This window comes from Marmota marmota, unplaced genomic scaffold (genome assembly GCF_001458135.2).
Source record: "Marmota marmota marmota unplaced genomic scaffold, marMar, whole genome shotgun sequence".
NCBI lineage: Eukaryota > Metazoa > Chordata > Mammalia > Rodentia > Sciuridae > Marmota > Marmota marmota.
In genome coordinates this window covers 769,985-795,784 of record NW_026000079.1, presented here as the reverse complement: position 1 = coordinate 795,784, position 25,800 = coordinate 769,985, and the positions used below count along the sequence as shown (strand labels likewise).

At 45.7% G+C, this 25,800-nt stretch overlaps 2 protein-coding genes across 2 annotated transcripts in view; both read right to left on the bottom strand.

Moving 5' to 3' along the window:
• Window positions 1-9,153: 9,153 nt before the first annotated feature.
• The window catches only part of Fcrl5 (Fc receptor like 5), a 36,075-nt gene continuing 19,428 nt past the window's right edge, over window positions 9,154-25,800 (bottom strand). The window contains exons 10-19 of the mRNA XM_048814938.1: window positions 24,154-24,432; window positions 21,499-21,840; window positions 18,844-19,122; window positions 15,399-15,677; window positions 14,831-14,947; window positions 14,110-14,137; window positions 13,089-13,171; window positions 12,822-12,890; window positions 11,150-11,181; window positions 9,154-11,072 (exon numbers count right to left, since the gene is read on the bottom strand). Of these exons, the coding sequence (XP_048670895.1) occupies window positions 10,983-11,072; window positions 11,150-11,181; window positions 12,822-12,890; window positions 13,089-13,171; window positions 14,110-14,137; window positions 14,831-14,947; window positions 15,399-15,677; window positions 18,844-19,122; window positions 21,499-21,840; window positions 24,154-24,432 (1,598 nt within the window). The 3' untranslated portion in view covers window positions 9,154-10,982. The remainder of the gene's footprint in view (window positions 11,073-11,149; window positions 11,182-12,821; window positions 12,891-13,088; window positions 13,172-14,109; window positions 14,138-14,830; window positions 14,948-15,398; window positions 15,678-18,843; window positions 19,123-21,498; window positions 21,841-24,153; window positions 24,433-25,800) is intronic.
• The window catches only part of LOC125620240 (Fc receptor-like protein 3), a 4,774-nt gene continuing 2,969 nt past the window's right edge, over window positions 23,996-25,800 (bottom strand). Inside the window, exon 2 of the mRNA XM_048814652.1 lies at window positions 23,996-24,432. Within this exon, the coding sequence (XP_048670609.1) occupies window positions 24,089-24,432 (344 nt within the window). The 3' untranslated portion in view covers window positions 23,996-24,088. The remainder of the gene's footprint in view (window positions 24,433-25,800) is intronic.

Sequence of the window (25,800 nt, the reverse complement as noted above, 5' to 3'; positions counted from 1 at the left end):
ATTCACAATTACCCCACACTTTAGTTTGCATCCAATCTGAACCACCTCTTTCTTACACTGTCTTGTTTTCCCCAGGGTCTCTAATTAATATTTTTCTTCTTATTAAAGTCTCATTAAAATTCATATATCTTCATCTGCTCACTTAGAATTGATCAGCAATGGCTTAGGATCTTTACTTTGAGTGCCTGTTTGTATAGTTCCTGTAGTGGCAGTGGTTCACCTGAACACAACCTTTAGAGTCCCCTGACTTTCTGGGGACAACTTGCTGTCTAGGGCTGCTGTGTGGCTATCACCTTGGAAGGTTTTTCACTCACATTTTTAGGGATCTTGTGTATTTTCCTCTTAAGAATGTTATTTTATTTTGCTAAAGTTTAGATTTGCTAGAATGCATGCTCTGTCTGTATAACAGTGTGGCTAAGAGCCGGCCTCCTGGAGCTGGGGCTGTAGCTCAGTGGTAGAGCGCTTGCCTAGCACAGGTGAGGCACTAGGCTTGATCCTCAGCACCACATAAAAATAAATAAATAAATAAAGCTCTAAAAATATTTTTAAAAAAGAAGGCTGACCTCTTGAGTTTGAAACCTAGCTTCACCCTTGATCTTTGACAAAAGTGTGAACTTAGCACTATGCCATCTGAAACATGGGCATAATGTCACTCCCTCAGGGATAATTTCAGGGATCTATTGAGATAATGCATACAGTATTGTAGGACAGAGACCAGTAAATGATCAAATAATATTGTGGTGGCTTTTGAGAGGAGTAAATTGGAGTGCTCCTTTGACCATGTTGAATTGGCAACCAACACGTTTCTGAAGTAGTCACAAAGGCTACCTCGGCCACTGTACCCACCAGGCCTCCCTTGATGATCTCATGCTGTCTTTATGCCAGTGACTGACAGATGCATCCCCAGGCCTTTCTCTTGGACCCGGACTTAGGTGATGGACTGTCTGCTTGACAGCTCCACCTGCATGTCCCCTGTGCCTCTCCAGTGGAACTTGTTGAAAATGAACTCTGATCCTCTCTCCCAGATTTGTTCCACTCAGGCTGTTTAGCATGTTAGGATAGAATTTCCATCCTTCTAGGGGCCCAGGTTAAATATTTTGGAGTCATGTTGATTCTTTTCTTTCTCATGTACTTGTCATCCACCAGGAAATTCCGGTTAAAATATGACCTATATCCCGCCATTGCTGACCACCATCACCATTTTCATCTCATCTCAACCATCATCATCTCTTGCTTGGATCTCATGGTGGTTTCCTGGCTGGTCTGTCTGCTTCCACTCTGTTGCTCTCTGCTGTCTGTCCTCAAATGCATCGGGTATGATCCTGTCTTATGGCTTGTGCCCTCTTCCCTGGGCATCCTCCCTCCGAGGCCACTGGCCGTCTGCAATTATAAATAAGGTAGTCAGGGAAGTGCTCACGGGGAAGTCGGCCAAGGCAAAGGTGTGAAGGGCTCAGCTGTATACATTGAGCACACAACCAGAGAACAGGCCAGCAGTGACCGTGAGGACAGAGGAGGTTCTCCCGCACTCCATTGCTCCCCTGGTCCAGTTGTTTGAAGAGGAATTTGATGAATAAGTCCAGGGAGCAGGATCTTCTTAATGCAGATAGACTTCAGGGTGCAAAGAGGGTAACAGGAAGTGTAAAGACTTCCCCCTCCAGCATGCACTAAAGCTGTGCCAGGGGTGTTCTTCAACTCTCACTCCCTGTGATTCTAGGCTTTTGGGGTGCTCCGGGGCTGAGGATTCCAGCACAGACTGAGTGACGTCTCAAGGTCTCCTCTGATCGTGAGCCCTGAGAATTAAATAGCTGGCCTCTGCCTGACCATTCCGCCTCTCAAAGCCTGAGTCTCAGTCCTGGGATCCCTGACCCTGCAGGTGGGATGCAGCTGGGTTTCTCTCAGCACCTCCCCCACCCAGTCCTTTATCCTGTTTTTGGTCAGGCGAGGTGACAGTTCCTTCACTGAGAGAGGGCACCCTGGGCACATGGCAAGAGGGAGAGGCACCTGCTCTCAGCCTTGTTCTCTCATTTCTCCCAACTCTCCCCCTCACTCGTCAATAGCCACAAAACCGACCGTGCACAGAACTTTCTACGGGGTTCGCACTGTGGTCCAGAGACGTGGATGTGGTATTCAGGCTGTGGAGAAGGTGTGAATGAGAGCAGCAGGGAGACTCGGGAGGGGGGCTGGGTGTGGAGGAGACAGCCCTGAGAAGCCCAGGAGCCTGAGGTCTCTCGCTTGATCTCTTTTCATCCCTGACCTTAACCTCTTGAACCGCCTGGTGCCGGGTAACCGAGAGCTGCAGGACACACCAGGGACCCCACCCAAGGAACTGGCATTTATCTGAATGCTCTCAGGAGCAAACAACACGTTCTTTTGTCAACAAGACACCCGGAAGAGTGCTCTAGGGAAGTCACCCATCTTGTCTTTATTTCCCTGGACGGTGGTCAAATAACACCCAAATCACAAAAGGTAATCTCTGAAATGCCGTGTATTCCCACACTTCCCGCCTCATTATCCCATTCCCTTCATGTTAAAAAGGATACCAGATTATTTCCTCTCATTTTCTTCCGAAGCATATTTTTTTTTGGGGGGGGGGGGCAATTAAACAACTACTTCACTATAATGATGGGGGAGGGGCAAATAAAGTCAAACGGAAGCCGAAGCGAACTTTGTGATAAGCACCAGCACCTCCCCACCTGCTTCTGTGAACATCTGCAGGTGTTTACACAAACCTCCTCTCCTTGCATATGGAGTTCAGTCAGCAGCTGTTCTTATTTTCCTTGTATTACAGGTGAGGTAATCAGAGATCAGAGAGGGTGAATAATGAGTGGTACCAAAGCCAGACTCCAAGTTCCTGACTCCAAGTCTCAAGTTTTTCTACTTCTTCACAAATGCTTCTGCCCCAATGGGACCCAGAAAACCCATCCAGGAACATTTGGTGAAGTAACTAAGAGCAGGTGCTGGACATTGGTGCTGGACAGTCATAGGTCCAGCTTACTCAAATGTGGCCTTGGGTTAAACTAATTTCCTTAAGCCTCAGTTTCCTCACCTGTAAAATAAGGACTGTAATGAATTATTGCACAGGCTTGTTATGGAAAACATTATCTATGATTTATGCAGAAAACTTAGCATGATGTCTGATGTTTATTAATTTTTTAAAAATACTTAGTACTATTTTTAAGAGTTAGGTCTCTATTGTATATGCTGCAGTGATCCGAAGGTATCAGAGGAGGCCAGACTGTAAGGTTGGCTAGCTAGAGTAAAATTAAATTAGAAACATTGTGTCACAAAGCAGGCCTAATTTTGTTAGTGGTTTTTAACCACGAAAGTGAGGGAAACGGAGCTCCTTACCTTTATAATGAGCCCCCTCCCCAATAACTGCCCTCTTCCTATCAGAGTCCTGACCTAAATGAGAAACAAGCAAGAAAGATAGCAGAGTCAACAGAACACCGTAGTGATCAGGATGGTGCATTTCATGTGTCAGCTTGATTGGGCCATGGGGCATCTACCACAGAGTCAAACATTCTGGGTGTTTCTGTGAAGACAAATCCAGATGAAATTAACATAGGGATCAATAGACTAAATCAAGTGATTGCCCTCTGTGATGTGAGTGGGCCCCATGCAATCTGTTGAAGGTCTCAGTAGAACAAAGGACTGACCTCCTTCAAGTAAGGGGACTCCTCCTGCCCGAGTGCAGTGCAGGCCTTCCTGCCTTCAGACACAAACTGAAAAACGGCTCCTCTTGGTTCTTCAGCTTGCTGGCATTCGAAGGGGGATCACATAATGGGCTGCCTGGGTCTCTAGTTTTCTGACTGTGGATCTTGGGGCTTGTCAATCAAAAGACCTAATCAAAAGGCCTAATTACTTCTAATAAATAGACTCTCTGTGGTTCTGTTTCTCTAGAGAACCCTGATGAAGGTGGTGGTTAACAAAGCTGAACTCTAAGAGCCAAATGGGCCCGCTAAGTGCCTACTCTCCAGGAATAAACTTGAGATAGCCTGCTTCAGGGAAGGTCTCCCCTGAGGGAAGGTGCCACCTGAGTGAAAGTTCCATCTGAGAGAAGGTTCTCTAGGGAGCTGGGGAACAGTAAGACGATTTTAAAGGAAAACTTCTACATTCCCCACCTTTTGGTTCTTTTGACCACTGGTACATACTACCCAGTGAGCCTGTGGCCTACCAGGGCTGTGGTGGGTAGGAAGACTCTGTACTGCTTCTCTGTCATGGAGAGCCTCCTGAGACCACTGCCAGGCAGGGGACAGTTTGTCCCTTGAGAACTCTGAAATGGGTTAAAACAGAGAACCAACTCATGACAGGCCACCCAGGTCACCCCATACTCATGGCCAGCGTTTTCCCTTTGTTGTGTTATCCATTCCCAAATATTTCACCAATATTTCCTAACAGTCTATCAGAGATTCTGCAACGAGATCCAACCATTGAGTACTCCAATCATAACTCGACAATACCAAGGTACTCTGAAATAAACCTCATTCCATCATGCAATTCCCCAGGGAAGAATTGCATTTCCAAGATTAAATTCCCAAGGACATTAAAGTAAAATATTTCAAATAAAATAAACACACAAAAAAACTCCAGTTATTGTCCTCAGTGTCTTGTTTGGTTCTGTCTTGGCCTGGAAGCCCCTAACTGCCCAGGCCAGGGGTGGGGTGTTCTTTCCACACTCTCAGTGGACAGGGAGGGTGAAGTTCTACCAGCACCTCTGAGACCCCTAATTCAAAGCCTAGTGTCTGATGTTCTCCATTCTTCGACATCTAATATTTTATTTTAGAAAATTTGAAATCTCTCCAAAATTGAAAGAATAGCTACCAGTATGCCTTCTCAGTATTTACCAATTAGTGACATTTTTTTAGGGTCACATTTGCTTTTTCTTACTTTCTCTCACCCCCCTATGCACACGCATGTTCATGCACAACACACACACACACACACACACACACTTTAAAAATTTTTATGTATACCACATTTTTTTATCCATTCATCTATTTAAGGATACCTAGGTAATTATGGCATTTTCCAGAAAATGGTTGGAGTTGGAGAATATCATACAAAGCGAAATAAGCCAATCCCACAAAACCAAAGTCTGAATGTTTTCTCTAATATGTGGCTGCTAATTCACAATAAGGTGGAGGCACTAGGGAAGAATAGCATTACGTTAAATTAGGTAGAGGGAAGTGATGGGAGGGGAGGGAGGGGATGTGGGGATAGGAAAGACAGTAGAATGAAACAGACATTATTATTGTATGGATATATGTGACTACATGACCAATATGATTCTGTAACATGTACACTCAGAAAAATGAGAAATTATATCCCGTCTATGTATGATATATCAAAGTGCATAAATGTATTCATGTGTAACTAATTAAAACAAATTTTAAAAATTTTAAAAAAAAACATTTTTATGGGACCACTTGAAAGTATTTAAAATATTATCAAAAGTTTTTTTAAAGTAATATGGGATTATTGACTCAATAGTACCAATATTACATAGTCCATATTTAATTTTCCTTAATTGTCGCAAAAAATTTCTTCAATGGCTTTTCCCCCCTTGGATGCAGATCCAGTGAAGGTTTGTTGCCAGGTCTCTTTAGGCTCCCCGAGTCTCAGTGCCTTTTTGTTTCCACCTTTCATGACATTGACAGTTTTGAGATATCTTCGAGGGGCAGGTCTTGGATTTGTTTCCTCTCAAACAATGATCCCAAGAAAATTACATCATCAGAGTCTCATACGAAGCATTGCCAGAGACTTGAATCAGGAAGAGTGAATGGAAAAGATCTTTGTTAATGTTAGTCTGATTAGAAGGACATTGATCTGGAGTCTGTGCCCCATAATTTTAACCCGAGTGGTAGAAATCTTCCAGCAAGTTTGTTTTGCCCTGTGCACTTATCATTTTGGAGACAGGGAGTAGAAGTCCACAGAGGAGGTACCTTTCTTTCCTAATGAGGGATTTTTAAATTTCCTCTCTGGAGCCTGGTGCAAAAGTCTTCTCAGCACTGTATTGGGTGTGATCTATTTGGTGACAGGCCTTCAGAAGAGATGGTGAGCAGATAAGTTTTTAGTCTTGAACTGCCCTTGCTCTGTCCTCTCTGGGTTTTCATTTAGACCTAAGAACCCTGCCCTTTTGGAAAAAATTTCTCCTGCTCCACCTTTATGGCAAACTACATTTCTGCAATCAAGACAATTGTCTCTGCTTGGTGCTCTACAAGGCGCAGGCCTGTGACGTGATGTGGCTTCCTTTGGAAAGGCTCAGCTTAGCTTGGGTTGGCAGAGCTGGCCTTGCTGATCCAGGCCAGGCCCTTGCACCAGAAAGCTTGAACACCATGTGGCACACATGGAACTCATCTATATTACATTGAAAGCAGGAAATACTGCTCTGAATTCCACCAGGTCAAAGACTTTAATGACAAAATTTTTTTAAATAGTTGAACCTTTGCAACAGCCTTGACTGTTTAGGGAAGCAACATCTGTTTAAGAAGTGGGCGTCTTTTCAAGACTCTTGGCTGTGCCAAGGCGTTTTCCATCTGCTCCCACTTTCTGTGGCTGCATATCTGGTTGTGACTGCTGGGCTCCATGTGACTGCCACCTGGCTGTAACTCTGTGGCTTGAAGCTGCTGTTTTAGCTCCTGATCCCTAGAAAATAGCATGAAGCAGAAGTTCATGTGTTAACCACATGATGGATGAGCCTAATCCCAGGGAGTAGGAATGAGAGAATGGGAGAGGCTAGGAAGTAAGGAAAACACATCTAAAGGTGTGTCTTCCCAACTTGGTCACAGCTATGCCACAAGTTGATTGCCTGGTCTCAAGATGTTTCCATATCAAGCTTTTCCATCTTTGAGCAGTGCATTTGGTGGTGGTAAAGGAGAGAAATCCATCCGCTGGCTCTACTATCCCATTGTCAAGATCAACCTCCAGCAGGTGGCCCAGAGTGGAGGTGGGGGCACATGGTATACATGAGGGAAGTGCCATTGGGTCATGCTCCCACATGCCAAGAGAAACTGGGATCCTTGCCTGGCAGATGCAGCAGCCTGAATACACAGTAGCAGAACTAGTGCGACCTGTGGCTACAGTGACTCCAGCCTGAGCAGTCCAGCATCCCTGCCCAGCATTGCTTAATGGTCAGTGTGTGCATTCTCAGCACCAAAGCCCTAGGACAAAGTCTTAGTGACCTGCCAAAAAACAGTGCAGCCAGAGCCTTAGAGGCCTTCAGTAGCCAAAATCAAATTCAGCTCCAGATGACAGTTCCAAATAAATTATTGCAAATAATCATGGTAAAAACCCCACGTGGTCTACGCCAGGTAAATACCACTGATGCATAAAGCATCCGCCATGGCTGTAGCAGAAACGTCTATCCTTCCTGTGCATTTGCTCTTCTGAAGTCTCCCCTGTTTCTTAAGATTTGAAGCCTTGCAGGCACCTATCTGTAGAGGTGGGTCCTTTCAACATTTTTTTTTTTGGATGGGGAGGGTGTCCAGGGATCTGACCCAGGGCCTCACTTATGCTAGGCAAGCACTCTATCACTGAGATATATCTGCAGCCAAAAGTGATCCTTTGGAACTTAGGACAGAGGAGAACACAAACTCCTGTGCGATGCCCTTGGCCATGACACAGGGGGAGACAGACTGGCCGGTCCATACATGCCCACACTCTCTTTCCAGACTCTTCAGGGAGCTAAGTAGCTGTTCCTTATCGGGGGAGTAAGGCAGAGAGGGACCAGGGATATGGTATAATGGGCTCCCTCCCCACAGCAGGGTGGGGACATCAGGAGTGGTGAGAAATGCTTCTCCCTCATACACCTAAACTCCAGGGCACTCGTGTCAAGATCTCCTAAAAGCTCAGTGGGCAGGGCTCAGGGGCACGCTAGGAGGGGCCTGTGGATTCCTGAGCTGAGTGGTGAAGGACCCTCTTCATTTCTCTAAGCAGTTATCCACGAGTCTTGTCTTCCCTGGCTGGGTCAGGAGGGCAGGTGCCCAGCACCCTCACTGGGTCACCATCTCCTTAATGAACCCTACACATCACTGATAAGGATGCCTGAGGATCTGGAAGTGCCGAGGGTGGGTGTGCCATTTGTTTGTCCCGTGGGATGTATCTAGAAGCTCCTCTTCAGAACATGGTGGGTAACTGTCAACTGCAGACCTCAGCCTTGGGGCTACGGGAGTTATTCTGAGAAAACAGGCAAGTTTCCATTCTATACATTTATCCACTAAGAGCTGAGCATCTGACTGACCAAGTCCTGTACTGTGGGTTGCGGTGATGTGAGAATCAGGGAGGGTTTCTCTCTCTCTGTGTCTCTCTGTCTCTGTCTCTGTGCCCATCCGTCTGTCTGTCTCTCTCTCTTGTAAGGATGATAAGAAACATAGATGCAAAAGTTATAGAGACCCAGAGGGAAAAAGTGAAGCTTCCCTGAGAGGGGAATTAGGTCTTGGAGGACAAGTGACTTCCACAGATAAGACAAAGAGGGAACAGTTACTGGAATAGATTTGGAAAGGTATGGCCACTTGAAATCAGGGGTGTGTGTGTGTGTGTGTGTGTGTGTGTGTGTGTGTGGCAGGAGCGTGGGGTGCCTGTTCCTGTGGTGGTGGGGAAGGATTGGAGATGAAGCTGGAAGTTTGGGTTGGAATTAAACTGCAAAGAGCCTTGTGCCCACAGGAAAGAGTGAGCTGTCTGGAAAACAAGGGAATCCCAGCAGAGGGATCAACAGGCTGGAAAGTTCATCCTGCTGATCCTACTGGGAATGAATGGGGGTGGAAGAGTCTGGAGTAGGGACACCAGTCTTAGGTGACTGCAATAGTCCTCGTGGTTGTTGACAAGAGCCTGTACCAAGGCAGGGGCAGAGGGAACACGATTTATGAGACAAGTAAGATGAACAGCAGAATGGATTGGACTGGGTGACCAATTCAGTGTAGAGAGCTAGAGACAGCTGTGTGTCTCCTGGCTGGGGTGACTGGGACAGAGGTGTGGCTTCAGCTAAAAAAAGGAGATGAAAGGGGAAAAGGAAGGGAGGGGGAGGGAAGGAGTAAGGAGAGAGAGAAAAAAATTTTGTGGTTCATCTGATTAGTTTTTTTTTCTTGAGTTTCAGATACCTGCAGGCAATGCTGGTTTTGTTAAAAACAGTTAAAAAGTCCACTCCAGACTGACAGGTTGGTCTGACAGAAATCATTTTATTGGTATCCCCAAGCATTCTGAGATCTGAGGACATGAATTGCATTCCCCTGGAATAAGAGTTAGTCAGTAAAGATATGGATAAATTTGTGGAGATGATGTGCATTCATTGGGAGACTTCCCAACATTCAATTTGACAATGATTTACTGAAAGCCATCTGTATGCCAGGCACCATGCTGGGCTCTGTGTGCACATCAACTGGAGTCAGGCTTTGCTTTTATGGCCTCTCGCAGTTGTTGGAGAACCAGAAATGCCCCCAGCCCCATGTTTCTGCAACAGAAGAGAGATGTGGAGGAAAGAATGTGGTCTTGGGGGTCGGGAGCCCTGGGTTTACTTTAGTTTGGGCTATGTGATCATCATCATCTGGTTTCCTAAATTAGGGTTGTCCTAACCGACTTTCAGTTCTCTCCCCACATTGACAATGGTAATTGCAAATCTGTCAAAGTGCCATAGGTGCCCAAAGGAGAGATGGTGGGGTGGATACTGGTGCGGCTTAGGGAAAGGGCAGAATTATAGTAGATGGAGATGATAGGAAAGGCCTTTCAGGAGAAGGAATTGCAGAAGGGCTGAGCTAGGAAACGGAGAAGAGCACCGCCCAACTAGGGGCAGGGTCTGGAGGGCATGTTGATGCATAGGGTGTTCATTCACTCTTCATGAGAAAGTGTGGGGAAACAAAGATGGCGGCAGCCACCTGCCCCCACCCAGGGTGGTTGATAAAACCCAATATGCTGCAGGGAATTTCTGTATGCCACAGCAGCTGGTGGTGCTCTGGCTGAAGGACAGCTTCAGGAACAGTGTGATCTGTGTGCAAGCCCCCCGAGGAGTTACATGGAGGGCAGCCAGGCCTCCTGCACCTCAGCTCTCAGTACGGTTTCTGGACCTGTGGCATCAGCGTCACCTGGAAGTTTGTTACAAACAGAGAATCCCAGGCTCCACCCAGCCTCACGGAGCCAGGATCTGCAATTTCGTAAGATACTCAGGTATTCTGGAGGCACATTAAAGTCTGAGAAATCCTCTTTCTTGATAAGCCAAATTCCTCACCCCTCCTGCTTCTCTTTTATTTCTTGCTCAGAGGAAACAGAAGTACCTCCTGAATTTTTCTCGGGAGCATGCTAAGTTGGATCAGATGCCAGTTTGATTACCCATAGTTTCTTCTTCATTCATTCAGTCAAATGGTTTGCATATATTCCAATATGCATTCTAGCCGTGTCCTTGGGCATCCTGGAAGGTTGGGGAAGACCTGGGAACCGGAGTGCAAATTCCACTCACTTGGATGAATAGATGTTGGCACAGGCGCAGGAGAGAAGTTAGTCTCAAGTCAGGTGACCTTGCAGATTCAGACAGGTTGAAAAGCATAAAGTGCAGTCCCACTAGAAGGATATCCATATGGTGTCCATCATCCTTGGGGTGTGTGCTTCTCATCTGGCAGGCTACTGCAGTCGTCCCAGGAGGTTGATAGCAATTGAGAAGTGTACCCACGCGGGCAGGACCTCCCTGCTGGAATTGAGGACTGTCAGGACCCACCCGAGCTGACACTCACTAAGGAAGCCTGGAGATGTAATGGGCCCCGAGTTGGGAACAACTTATTACTAGATTTAAAAAGGAGCCACTAGGGCAACGCTGTAACCTAGGAAATAAGTGGGAGTCCAGCAGGGCTCTGGGCTCGGTGCAGACAGAGAGCATTTGACACAAAAGCTGCTGGATGTGGCCTGGGGTGGCTTCAATCTTCCCATTTCAATGCTCCTTCTTCCCCACGGAGAACACTGGGATTCAGAGGCTGAGACAGCAGTTGGGGAGATGCGTGGACTCATCTGTGAGGAGCTGGGGAGGCCAGCTGGTGGGGCCCGGAGGCTGGGGTGCATGCCTTCTTCACCTTGGCGTAGATGACAGAGGAGTCCTAGGAGGAAGGAACACTTAGGAGGGGGCCAGAGCTGTTGGGCCCCCGGGTGAGGCAACACAGGTCAGGAGACTCACCGTCTGATGGCTGAGGCTGTGTGCAGAGGCCGCTGTGGAAAGAAGGGGAGTGCTCAGCTGTGGAGGCCCACTCAGAGCTGTCCCTGTGCCCAGTGCTATAAGGCCAGTCCTTTCCGCCCTAGGACCTCTCCTGTCCAGCAACTGCCCATTCTGTCCTCAGCCTTGGAGCACTGACCAGCCCCCTCCTCAGCACCATCTCACACTTTGTTCCCCACTCTGAGCTTCCAGAAGCTCTCAAAAGAAGGGCTTCACCTTTGACCTTGGTAGTCCCTTGATCTTAGAGTCATGTCACATATTATGGAGCATTGTCTGAAGCAGAGAAGAGAGATTCCGAGTCCTGTCTACCTGGGACGGAGCCCTGGGTCTGCCTTGCCACCCCGGTGGTCTGGGGCTAGTCACTCAACCTCTCCTGCCTCAGTTGTCAAGTCTATATGATGGGAATCAGCACGTCATCTGCCTCTGGGCTTATTGTAGAGATGTATGCATCTATATGATACAGGCACATACTGTGCACCTGGTTTTAGATGGATAATTTCTATCATCTATCATGTGTTGAGCAGTTTCTGTGTGCCAGGTACAGTTCTGAGTGCTATAAAGAAAATAAACTCGGGGCTGGGGTTGTGGCTCAGCAGTAGAGTGCTCTCCTAGCACGCGTGAGGCACTGGGGTCGATCCTCAGCACCACATAAAAAGGAATTAAAGATACTGTATCCACCTACAACTAAAAATAAATAAACAAATATTGAAAAAAAAAGAAAACAAACTCTCTATCATATGCAAGTATACTACAGTTATGTCTTTCTATATCTATTTATGCTACAGGTACAGTTCTAAGGGATATCTAAGATATTTATACATATGATAAATATATACTTATAGATATTTATTTGTATCCTAGTTCTAAGGAAATATATAGCTGAGATCTTAGATATAAATATATATCTTACATCATATATATGTATCTCTCTCTAAGATCTCTTTCTATATATACACAATTTTTATTTACACCCCTATATAGCCCTGTTCTAAGGGATTGATCTGTCTACCGACCAATCTATCAATCATCAATCTATATCTTAAATATATGTTAGATCATTTGTATATACACACACACACATATATATACATATATCTTAGATGTATCTTAGATCTGCCATGATGGGATTGGCGTCCTTAGAAAATGAGACACAAGAAAGATGATCTCTCTATCAAGAGAGGATATAGCAAGAAAGCTCTTGTTTGCAAACCAGGAAGAGGAAGAGGGGAACCTGACCATGTTGGGAACTGTGAGCAATAAATGCTTATTTTGTAAGCCAACCAGTCTATAGTATTCTGTATAGAAGCCCAAAATACGACAGCAGAGAATAATAGTCCTGCTCCATTTTATAAACAAACAGCTTTACAGAGGGGTTCAATGACTACCCAAGGTGATGATTCTGTACTGAGTTAGATTGTACTGAGGCCATCAGTTGAGGACAGAGAAAGCAGTACCATATGATGGGCTTGGGTTAACCCCAAACAGTGTAGGCACAAGTTAAGAAGCCCCAGTGAACTAGGCTGGGGGGCAGCTGGCTCTGTGTCTGGCTGGCCCAGACCTTCTGAGGAGGAGGAGATGGAGCAGTAGGCTGTCAAGGTTGAAGGTTGGCCAGAACAGGTGCTTCCTCTGCTCTTACCTGAATTTCTGCTTTCCTTCTGGAGGCACGACACTTCAGAGTAAACCACGTCTTCTCCTCTAGAATTTACTTAGAGAGAAGTTGACGTGTCAGAGGAGAGGAAGGAGCTTGCCTCTTATCTGAGCCCTGTCCTCCTCCCCAGCCTGTTTATTGTCCAAAAGGGCGAAACCTTCTGGGTCTGTGGGTTGTCGCTCCTCACCTCCGGTACCAGCTCTTTCCCACACCGACCCTGTGGCCCAGCCCAAACGGCGTGTCCCTGGTCCTCACCATTCATGTACACTGGCTGCAGCTCTATCCATCCTGGCACATTGTGGTAGGTGGGGTCCTGGGGGTTGGAGTCTGAAGAATGCCTGTGAGACAAAGAAACACTGGTGTTTCCCAGGGGCCTGACACAGTGGCTATGGTGATCCCTCTCAGTGAGTTTTTACCACATAATGGGCAGTCAAGCCTGGAATCATATTCATGACTACGAATCATGAGGAATTCATAATATATGTTTTCCCAGACTTTATGGTCACCAGGTATGTAACAAGCACTGTACTTAGAGCAATATTAAGTTAGTTCTATTTTATCTCCATTCTACAGATAAAAAAAATAATGGAGGTTTTACAAGGTGAAGTGATTGACCATGACCATGTGACCAGAAAGGGGAAAAACCAAAATTCAAACCAGGCTCCAGAACCTCTACTTTCACAGAGATCAGAATCAGAAAAGGTCTTAGGAACTCTGGATGGTTCGGATACTGCTACCACTGCTACCAGGGGCTTGCCCGGGGATAGTGTTGAGCCACAGTGTGGTTACTGAAGTCAGCCTTAAGGATCCAAGACAGTGGCCCTTCTTCAGCTGGCAGAGTGACTTCACTGGGTGACCAAGTTATGTGGCTCTATCTTTTTGGCTGCCATCACAACAGGTCTTGATTATGTTGGCCAAGTCCAGAGCTTTCCAGGTTAATTAAGCTAAGTCATCTCAAGACATGGATGGACTCAGGGGTCATAGTGGTCACTCGAACAAGCCAAGAGCTAGGTGTGATTGTATAAGGATGTGAGCTGAGAAATAAAAAGTAATGGATACTTGATGTGAAAAGAAGACCTATACAGTTAAAGTGGTGGATGGGAAGGTCCTGGGAATTGCCTTGAGGTATCCCAACAGAAGTGGCGACGTGAAGCGGGTACCACCCATCTCAGCATCATACAGCAGAAACTGGGCTCTTGGTGATAATTAGGTTCAATTCCATTGTATACCCCATGGGAATTTCATTAACTACATGGAAACACAGCCCAGGTCTTACCTGGAGGGGTCAGAGGCAGTCCGTCCCCCTGTGAAAGAAAGCACAGAGGTATTTGATTTAGGAAAAGAAGACCTTCTTAGGGGGCCAGCCGCAGGAGACTTACATAGAAATCACCAGGCATTGCTGTCAATAAAGTCTGAATCCTTCCCAAGGGAGGTGATATATGGGACCCAAGCTACTAAACAACTGACCCTGGCCTCCAAAGGAGTATGGTTTTAATGTGAAATAGGAGTCTACATAAACTGTAGGCCTTTAACTTGGAGTTTTTAAAGAGTGATCTTTAAAAATGACAGGCAGTTTAATAACTGCAAGGCAGGAAAATAGACTTTATCATCTACAAACATACTGTGCATTTAAAAAAAAATCAACAAGTTACCAACTCCTATTTGGCTTCTGTTTTTCACTTCTGTTTCTCAGAGTTGATGTCCTCCTCTTCCCATCACTTAGGGGTCTTTGTAGATACCCAGGGAGGCATGTTGCAATTTGGGGGGTTGGATAAGCTGCATGTCACCCAGGCTTGCTCCACTAACACAGCTCTTTCAGCAGTTTCAGTTTTGGTAAAGAGGGCATTGGGGGACCCAATGGGAAAGGTGAAGAGGGATTGTGGGGTGGAAGGAGAGGAGCTTTTGAAAGCCTGGGGTATGGTCACACAGTCGGCATGAGGTTGAAGGAAGACAGAGGAGGGATGGGCTCAAGCGGAGGTGAGCCAGGAGCTTCTTACCTGCTTTCCTCGAAAGCCAATGGTAGAAGAGCAGTGCGCCAGCAGCAAGGACCACCATCCCCAGCAGCCCCCCAGTGACTCCTGGGGCCACAGGACCACTTCGGCTCTCCGTTAGCCCTGACAGGGAGACCCCATGTGTGAGCCCAAGACAGAGGCTTGTGGCCTTCAGCTGCTCTGACCCCTGAAGCTGGTGCCTGGCCTGGGAGACAGGACGAGCCTAGAGGCCCAGAATCCCTGAGGCCAAGCGGGTGTTGGTGTGGCACAAGACATGGCTCCTGGCTTTGTGAGGCAGTGCGTTGCCATGATTGAGACAAGGCTGAGGATTAGGATGGACAGTGGCCAGTGAGAGAAGAGCCAGCAGATAAACCCTGAATTTGATGATACTCTTTGTCCCTGCCCCCACCACAAGTGCCATCACTGGAGAAACATTTGGAAATATATCAGTTTATAGAGCTACCAGCTTAGTGTACCTGGGAAGCACCCTCTTGGTAAAGCCCATGAGAATGAACAGAGGGTCCTTGGAGGAAATTTTTGGCTCACACCTGTGCCCTGGGCATAAGAAACTTACCTGGGATGAAAAGTGCCACCGCCTCACTGCGCTGGGCACCCTGGCCATTGTCGGCCTCGCAGGAGTAGTTTCCAGAACGTTCTGCAGTCAGGGAGAGGTTGAAGGATGCTCCTCCCCCAGAGGGCGCCGAGCTGTTCCCCAGGGTGACGTCCTCATGATAAAACTGGTACAGGATCGGGGGAGAGCCCCTCAGGGCCTCACAGTGAAGCTCCACCACGTCCCCCACCTCAGCCTGGGCCCTGGGAGCCCTGAGGGTGAGCACAGGGCGGGACACTGGAACTGAGACAAAACAAAATGTCCATGGCAGTTTCTGCTTCTAACATATTTGTAAGAAAAAGAAAAGTATTACAAACAAACGGAAAAAGTTAGAGCTCAGACTCTGAAAATGGATTAAAACAAGCCGTAGTTAATGACTTTGATCCATAAATACCTTTTCATGTACAGTAATATTCAATAGAAAAATGTAGAAAGTGATGGAAACTTCAAATAGTCAGTAAATATAAAAAGACTATTATCTTCATTATGAATACATTACATGTATGCAAGTAAAAACAACCTGAATACAATTCCTTTTCCTTCTCACCTGATTGGCACAGCCCAAATGGATGGATAATACCTACAAGGTAAACAGGCACCTTGTTACTGACTAGGTGAAAAAGCAAATTTAAGACACTTTTTTGACAATTTGGAAATATCTACCAAATTTAAAACACTTTGAAAGCTTGACCCAGCAAAACTACTTCTAGGACCATCTCCTTTAGGGATACTGACATAATGTAGGTCAAAATTGTTTGTATAAGGATTTCTATAATAGCTAAATATCAGAAATAACCTGGTAGACCAAGTAATGCAATAATGAAAGACCTAGCTAAGATGCATAGGTGTATTTTTAAGTGAAAAATGGAAGTTGGGTAACTATATATGTAATATGATCCTACTTGGGTAAACATATTCTGTGCCTCAATGTTCATAGAATATTTATGGAAAATACTCATGAAACAGTTAACAGGTAGTTATATCTAGGAGAAGAGAAGTTGGAAAGAGACCTTTGTGTTCACTTATACATTGCTGTTGGAACTACAAATTGGTACCACCACTCCGGAAAAAGTATGAAGATTCCTTAGGAAACTTGGGATGGAACCACTATTTGACCCAGTTATCCCACTCTTCGGTTTATATAAAGGACTTAAAGTCAGCATGCAATCTGTATTTGGGGTAAAATTGGGAGTTCATAACCAACATGAATCTAATGCATGAAATATGATATCTCAAGAGCTTTGTAATGTTTTGAACAACCAATAAAAAAATAAATAAAAAATAAATAAAAAATAAAAATAAAGTCAGCATACTATAGTGATGCTGCCACATCAATGTTTACAGCAGCTCAATTCACAATAGCCAGGCTATGGAACCAACCTAGGTTCCCTATAACAGATGAATGGATTAAAAAAAACAAGTGGTATATATACACAATCAAATATTACTCAGTCATAAAGAAGAATGAAATTATGGCATATGGTAAATAGATGGAACTGGAGAATATTATGCTAAGTGAAATAAGCTGGTCCCCCCCCAAAAAAAAGACAGAATGTTTTCTCTGATATATGGATGCTAAGTCACAACAAGGAAGGGGAAGATTAGAAGTTCCTTGGACAGACAAAGGGGAATGAAGGGAAGGGAGGCGAGATGGGAATAGAAAAGACAGTAGGATGAATCAGACCTACCTGATTAAGTTATACTAATTCTATGTATGTATAATATGCCAAAATACACTCTACTGCCATGTATATCTAGAAAGAACAAATACATTTTAAAAAGAAAGAAAGAAGTAGGCCTTCACAACGTTGGTCCTTTTGTAATACTGGATTTTTTAACATTCAGATAAAATTTCATGATATGGATCTTGAAACTAGGACACACGTCATAGAGAAGAGAAACTGCCTCCCAGTCTGCTCTTCTGGGTGGTTGCTGTTCTCCATGACTTGGGTCCTAGCTCTGGAACTCAGACACAATTTATCCAGGATGTTCAGGAAACTCTTTAGCTAGGTTGATAATAGCAGCAGAATAACAGGTGTTTGTGCCAGGGAATCATAGGAACAAGGGAAGAAGGATGATCAACAGTCCCAGTTCAGAGGACTGAGGCAGGTGCTACTGGGACAGGAGAGAACATAGAGCAGAGAACAAATGAACTGGCTGAATGGGAGAAACCACACCTCAAATCAGCTCACCTCCCGGTGACTTAGAGATCACTGCACTGGCTACCTCGAGTAGAGGCTGGATCCTGAGCTAGCAGTCCCAAATTATCCTGTTTATTTAATTTTGTCTCTAATCCTCAAGATACCTAGCAATTCAGCCAAGAAAGACCAAGAGTGTAAACCTATGTTTGGCTTTACCTGATTCAGGGGGTGCTCGTATACCATAGCATAGTCTCCCGTTCCTGGGACGTATCCCGGAGGTAGGGACAACCCTCTTCTCCTTTTGCATGAATCCTTCTAGGAAACTTTGTGTCTGTATGTTCTATATTCCCTGCCCAGGAAATTATGGGAAATTACGGCACAATTTCCATCTAGGACAGGGAAATTATGACATGACTTCCATCTAGCCGGATTTCCCACTTTACGGGTGAGGAAACTGAGGTCAGTATAGGAAAGATGCTTGGTAAAGGTCATATAGGAAGTTAATCTTTAAAGCCAAGTCTAGAACATTCATCTTAACAGCCCTAAGCAGACTCTTTCTTTACCCTAGGTCTCCCTAAACAAGGTTTTAAAGGTCATCGCCAAACAGATTAAAAGCTCAAAAGAAGCAGTTTTCCTTTGGTTATTACACTTAATGGTAAGGGGTGAAAGGACAGCTTAGAGAAGAAAAATTTAATTGATGGGGGCTTTTTGTAATCCCATGTCATCCTGCTGTCCCCTCCTCTGCCCCTGTCACCTGTGCTCTTCCTTTAAGGACCCAAAGGCTGAGAGGCTGTGCTAATGTTAGCATAGGATTTTAATATGGAATATGAATAAAATTTCTATTCCTGGGAATGAAGTGAACTCAAGAGTAGAAGCTTCTTGGAAGTCATGGAGAGAAGAACCCAGGCAGGGAAGGGTCTAATATTTGGGAGAAGCAGAGAAACCTATCCTCAGAATTCTTGGGCATTTCCTTTGTATCATAATATCAGGTCAGGATGGGGTCTGTGTTGTAAAAAATGTCTTCTCAGTATTTTCAGAGAGAGCTTTAATCACACTGAAGGAGAAATGTGCTGTTGGGAAGGTCGGGCTTCCTGAAACTCTACCTCAGGAGGGACCTCAGATGTTCAAACAGGGGCTCTGCAGACAGGAAGAGGCTGGGAAGGCAACCAGACAGGAGCCCGAGGAGCGCTGCACCTTCATTTGGTGCTGTTGGAAGGGAAGGAACAGGCAGGTCTCGCTTGTGCTGCTCGTGGGCACAGCAGGCTCACCTGTGACGATGACAGTCACCAATTCGCTGTGCTGGATCTCCAGGTCATTCTCAGCCTCACAGGAGTAGTTTCCAGAATGTTTCTCCATCAGGGAGAGGTTGAAGGAGGCTCCTCCCCCAGAGGGGGCCATTGTGCTCCCCAGGGTGACATCCTCATGATAAAACTTGTACAGGATCGGAGGAGAGCCGCTCAGGGCCTCGCAGTGAAGCTCCATCACATCCCCCACGACAGGCTGGATGCTGGGATCCCTGAGGGTGAGGACAGGGCGGGACACTGGAACTGAGAGAGGAAAAACACCCATTAGCCTCTCTGATTGAATATATTCTTCCACACTAAAGACATTTCAAACAGGAGAGTGATTTTCTTGTTTTTTAATGACCTTGATACACGAATGGAGAGCTCATCCTTTACACATTCTCAGAACCTTCTTCAGACCTCAGGAAACACTGACATGTGTTATTACACACATGTGGTTTGGAGCACTGAGATGTACAAACCCAAGAATATTTGAGGGATCTGAAAACAGATGAAATTGAAACCTGTGCATCTGATAAGGATGAAGTGGGGAAGGAGAAACGAGTCCAACAGAAAAATGAAGGAGAGGAGAGAGCTGTGGCATATATAACCAGGGATGGAATTGAGTCTGGGCTACATTAGAAACAGGACTCACAAGAGGATGGGCATTGCAGTGTATTTGCTCATTTTTATATTTAATTAATCAATCACAAATTACTGAATACAAGGTATCCATAAGTTCCACAATGGCTGTATCTAATGGATATTCAATGGTGAGAAAGACATAGACCCTGCTCTCAGAGCTTCCAATGCAAGGGAAATGGTAGGCAGAAACTGAACAAAACAGAAATTTAGAGTCAAAGCATTGATAATTGAAACCAAAGATCAGGTGCTAAGAAAGGTTGAATACTGGGACTGGATCTAGCACAGATGAGTCAGGGGAAGCTTCTCATGGCATTAGAAATTAACCATGGGAAGAGGGAGGAAAGAGGACATGAGGCAGGTAGAAAGTATGTGCAAAGGTTCTGGGTTGGGAAGAAGGTGGGCATAGGTAGGAGTAGCACTGAGGGAAGGCTGGAGAGCCAGGCAGGGCTTCCCACACCATGTTGAGGAATTTGATCCTTCTTCACTAAGCAATGGTATGAGAATTTTGACCTGGTTAGGCAAAATTGACTGTAGTGGGGGCAGAAGTGAAATTGAGGAGTAATGTCATTGAAGTAGTTGAAATGATAAGGCTCTGACTAGAATGGTAGCAGTAGAGATAGAGAGGATTCAAGGAACACCCCTCAGTTTCTGCCTTGTGGATTTGGGTGAAGCAAGTGTGATGAGCAGTGGATGGAGCAGGATCAAGCAATGGTGTTTCTAGCTGTGAGAGAAATGGAGCAAGTCAAATGCCCACGGAAGGAGCCTATGAGGAGAGATGCTGAGAGTTGTGAGTGAGAAAGGGATAATTGGTTTCATGAAGGTTCTGAGGATGCATGAGAGGATGGAATGTAGAGATCAAATGGAAATGTTCACTGACACCGGGAGAAGAATCCCCTGCTCCATACCTGGGGGAAAGGGGGCATAGTTATTGTGTGGAGAGATAGACAAATACTCAATTTGATGGTAGGAGTCAGAGGTGTTCTTGGCAGATGGATTAGGGAGGGAGTCGGAGAGTGATTGAACTGGGAGTTCTGTTAAGGTCTGAGGAGAGTAGTGACAGAAGGAGTTGCTGGAAGGGCAGGAGGTCATGGTGAGTAGTAAGTGCTTAAAATGGTCTTTTAGGGTTGGAGGCCTGTGTATATGTGGAGTGGATGATGGATGTGGGAAAAGGACAGGCCATGGTGTTGGTCATGGATATAGACATGTGGTCATTAGAGTCATAAAATGATGGTGGGATGTAAATGTTTAAGGGATCTAAGTACATGGAGGTCTTTGGTGATCTTTGTGATAAAACCAGGTAGTTGAGTCTTTTCTCAAATTTAGCGATGGTGAAGCAATGGGTGGAGGTGGATCAGTGAGATGTGACCAGATGCTCAGCTCATGACAGTGGGATTTGGTGATATTGCTGAATGGAAAGGGGCATGTAAAGAAAGAAGAGTAGGAAAGTTGGGAAATTTCCTAGCAAGGGTCCTGGATGGGAGCCGAAGTTTTTCTGGCAGAAAACAGGAGAAGCTAGGGAGAAATATGTGAGGTTTTATAACATTGGCTACAGAACATTGCTAGTAAGAAAAGTACAGCTAGAGAAAGGAAGGTACAGCTGGAGAAAAGAAAGTACAGCTGGAGAAAGGAAAGTACAGTGAGAGAAAGGAAAGTACAGCTGGAGAAGGGGAAGTACAGCTGGAGAAAGGAAAGTACAGCTGGAGAAAGGAAAGTACAGTGAGAGAAAGGAAAGTACAGCTGGAGAAAGGAGAGTACAGCTGGAGAAGGGGAAGTACAGCTAGACAAAGGAAGGTACAGCTGAGAAAGGAAGGTGCACGCTCCTCCACCTGTAGAATCCAGGCACACCTGCTCTCCATGTGGCTGTGAGGCAGCAGGCCTGCCACGACAGCCCCCAGGGGGTGCTTCTGTGGAAACTGAGCTCCAGTCTTGCCTACTGGGGCTGGTGGGGCAATGGTCTGTCCCTTCTGCTGCTGTTACTGGGAAAGGCCAACTTACTTTTGACAGTGAGTGTCATTGTGTCACTGCGTTGTGTCTGAGCACTATTGCTGGCTTCACAGAAGTAGTTTCCAGAATGTTCTGCAGTCACAGTGAGACTGAGGTATGCTCCTCCTCTAGAATGGGCCTTTCTGCTCCCCAGGTTGACATCCTCATGATAAAATGTGTATGTGATTGGGAGGGAGCCGCTCAGGGCCTCGCAGTGAAGCTCCATCACATCCCCCACCACAGGCTGGACGCTGGGATCCCTGAGGGTGAGGACAGGGCGGGACAATGAAACTGGGGGAGGAAAAACAGCCATTAGCCTTTCTGATTGAATATATTCTTCCACACTAAAGACATTTCAAACAGGAAAGTTATTTTCTTGTTTTCTAATGACCTTGTGACACAAATGAGAGCTCATCCTTTACACATTCTCAGAACCTTATTCAGACCTCAGGAAACACTGACATGTGTGTAGTTCTTACCTGTGGTTTGGAGAACTGAGATGTACAAACCCAAGCATATTTGAGGAATCTAAAGGGATGAAATTGAAACCTGTGCATCTGATAAGTCAAATGATGAAGGGGAGATGGAGAAACCAGCTCAACAGAAAACGAAGGAGAGGAGAGAGCTGTGGCATATATAACCAGGGATGGAATTGAGTCTGGGCTACATTAGAAACAGGACTCACAAGAGGATGGGCATTGCAGTGTATTTGCTCATTTTTATATTTATTCATCACAAATTACTGAATACAAGGTATCCATAAGTTCCACAATGGCTGTATCTAATGGATATTCAATGGTGAGAAAGACACAGACCCTGCTCTCAGAGCTTCCAATGCAAGGGAAATGGTAGGCAGAAACTGAACAAAACAGAAATTTAGAGTCAAAGCATTGATAACTGAGACCAAAGATCAGGTGCTAAGAAAGGTTGAATACTGGGACTGGATCTAGCACAGATGAGTCAGGGGAAGCTTCTCATGGCTTTTGAAATTAACCATGGGGGGCTGGGGATGTGGCTCAAGTGGTAGCGCGCTCGTCTGGCATGCGTGCGGCCCGGGTTCGATCCTCAGCGCCACATTCCAACAAAAGATGTTGTGTCTGCCGATAACTTAAAAAAATAAATAAATATAGAAATTAACCATGGGAAGAGGGAGGAAAGAGGACATGAGGCAGGTAGACAGTATGTGCAAAGGTTCTGGGTTGGGAAGAAGGTGGGCATAGGTTGGGGTAGCACTGAGGGAAGGCTGGAGAGCCAGGCAGGGCTTCCCACACCATGCTGAGGATTTTGATCCTTCTTCACTAAGCAATGGTATGAGAATTCTGACCTTGTTATGCAAAATGGACTGTAGTGGAGGCAGAAGTAAAATTGAGAGGTAGTTAAATGTCATTGAATGACGAAGGCTCTGACTAGGATGGTGGCAGTAGAGATAGAGAGGATTCAAGGAACACCCCTCAGTTTCTGCCTTGTGGATTTGGATGGAGCAAGTGTGATGAGCAGTGGATGCAGCAGGATCAAGCAATGGTGTTTCTAGCTGTGAGAGAAATGGAGCAAGTCAAATGCCCACGGAAGGAGCCTATGAGGAGAGATGCTGAGAGTTGTGAGTGAGAAAGGGATAATTGGTTTCATGAAGGTTCTGAGGATGCATGAGAGGATGGAATGTAGAGATCAAATGGAAATGTTCACTGACACCGGGAGAAGAATCCCCTGCTCCATACCTGGGGGAAAGGGGGCATAGTTATTGTGTGGAGAGATAGACAAATACTGAACTTGATGGTAGGAGTCAGAGGTGTTCTTGGCAGATGGATTAGGGAGGGAGTCGGAGAGTGATTGAACTGGGAGTTCTGTTGAGGTCTGAGGAGAGTAGTGACAGAAGGAGTTGCTGGAAGGGCTGGAGGTCATGGTGAGTAGTAAGTGCTAAAATGGTCTTTTAGGGTTGGAGGCCTGTGTATATGTGGGATGGATGATGGATGTGGAGGAAGGACAGGCCATGGTGTTGGTCAAGGACATAGACATGTGGTCATTAGAGTCATGGAATGATGGTGGCATGAATATGGTTAAGGGATCTAAATACATGGAGGTCTTTAGTGATCTTTGTGATACAGCCTGGTAGCTGAGTCTTTTCTCAAATTTAGTGATGGAGGAGCAATGGGTGGAGGTGGATCAAGTGAGATGTGCCCAGGTGGTCAGCTCCAGACAAGTGGGACTTGTGATATTACTGAATGGATTGGGGCATGTAAAACAGGAAAAGTAGGAAAATTGGGAAATTTCCTAGCAAGGGTCTTGGATGGGAGCCAGGTTACTCTGGAAGAACACAAGAGAAGCTAGGGAGAAATTTGTGAGTTTTCATAACAAATGGCTTCAGAGCACTGCTAGTATGAAAAAGTACAGCTAGAGTAAGAAAAGTACAGCTGGAGAAAGGAAAGTACAGATAGAGAAAAGAAAGTACAGCTAGAGAAAGGAAAGTACAGCTGGAGAAAGGAAGGTGCACGCTCCTCCACCTGTAGAATCCAGGCACACCTGCTCTCCATGTGGCTGTGAGGCAGCAGGCCTGCCATGACAGCCCCCAGGGGGTGCTTCTGTGGAAACTGAGCTCCAGTCTTGCCTACTGGGGCTGGTGGGGCAATGGTCTGTCCCTTCTGCTGCTGTTACTGGGAAAGGCCAACTTACTTTTGACAGTGAGTGTCATTGTGTCACTGCGTTGTGTCTGAGCACTATTGCTGGCTTCACAGAAGTATTTTCCAGAATGTTCTGCAGTCACAGAGACACTGAGGTATGCTTCTCCTCTAGAGTGGGCCTTTATGCTCCCCAGGTTGACATCCTCATGATAAAATGTGTATGTGATTGGGAGGGAGCCGCTCAGGGCCTCGCAGTGAAGCTCCATCACATCCCCCACCACAGGCTGGACGCTGGGATCCCTGAGGGTGAGGACAGGGCGGGACACTGGAACTGAGAGAGGAAAAACATCCATTAGCTCTTTCTTATTGAATATATTCTTACACACTAAAGACATTTGAAACAGGAATTTTTAATGACCTTGTGACACAAATGAGAGCTCATCCTTTACACATTCTGAAAACCGTCTTCAGATCTCAGGCAACACTGACATGTGTGCATTCTTACCTGTGGTTTGGAGCACTGAGATGTACAAACCTAAGCATATTTGAAGGCTCTGAAAACAGATGAAATTGAAATCTGTGCATCTGATAAGTCAAAGGATGAAGGGGGAGAGGAGAAACGAGTTCAACAGAAAATGAAGGAGAGGAGAGAGCTGTTGCATATATAACCAGGGATGGAATTGAGTCTGGGCTACATTAGAAACAGGACTCACAAGAGGATGGGCATTGCAGTGTATTTGCTCATTTTTATATTTATTCATCACAAATTACTGAATACAAGGTATCCATAAGTTCCACAATGGCTGTATCTAATGGATATTCAATGGTGAGAAAGACATAGACCCTGCTCTCAGAGCTTCCAAATGGTAGGCAGAAACTGAACAAAACAGAAATTTAGAGTCAAAGCATTGATAACTGAGACCAAAGATCAGGTGCTAAGAAAGGTTGAATACTGGGACTGGATCTAGCACAGATGAGTCAGGGGAAGCTTCTCATGGCATTAGAAATTAACCATGGGAAGAGGGAGGAAAGAGGACATGAAGCAGGTAGAAAGTATGTGCAAAGGTCCTGGTTTGGGAAGAAGGTGGGCATAGGTTGGGGTAGCACTGAGGGAAGGCTGGAGAGCCACGCAGGGCTTCCCACGCCATGCTGAGGATTTTGATCCTTCTTCACTAAGCAATGGTATGAGAATTCTGACCTTGTTATGCAAAAAGGACAGTAGTGGGGGCAGAAGTGAAATTGACGGGTAGTTAAAAGTTATTGAAGGAGTTGGAATGACGAAGGCTCTGACTAGTATGGTGGTAATAGAGATAGAGAGGATTCAAGGAACACCCCTCAGTTTCTGCCTTGTGGATTTGGATGGAGCAAGTGTGATGAGCAGTGGATGCAGCAGGATCAAGCAATGGTGTTTCTAGCTGTGAGAGAAATGGAGCAAGTCAAATGCCCACGGAAGGAGCCTATGAGGAGAGATGCTGAGAGTTGTGAGTGAGAAAGGGATAATTGGTTTCATGAAGGTTCTGAGGATGCATGAGAGGATGGAATGTAGAGATCAAATGGAAATGTTCACTGACACCGGGAGAAGAATCCCCTGCTCCATACCTGGGGGAAAGGGGGCATAGTTATTGTGTGGAGAGATAGACAAATACTGAACTTGATGGTAGGAGTCAGAGGTGTTCTTGGCAGATGGATTAGGGAGGGA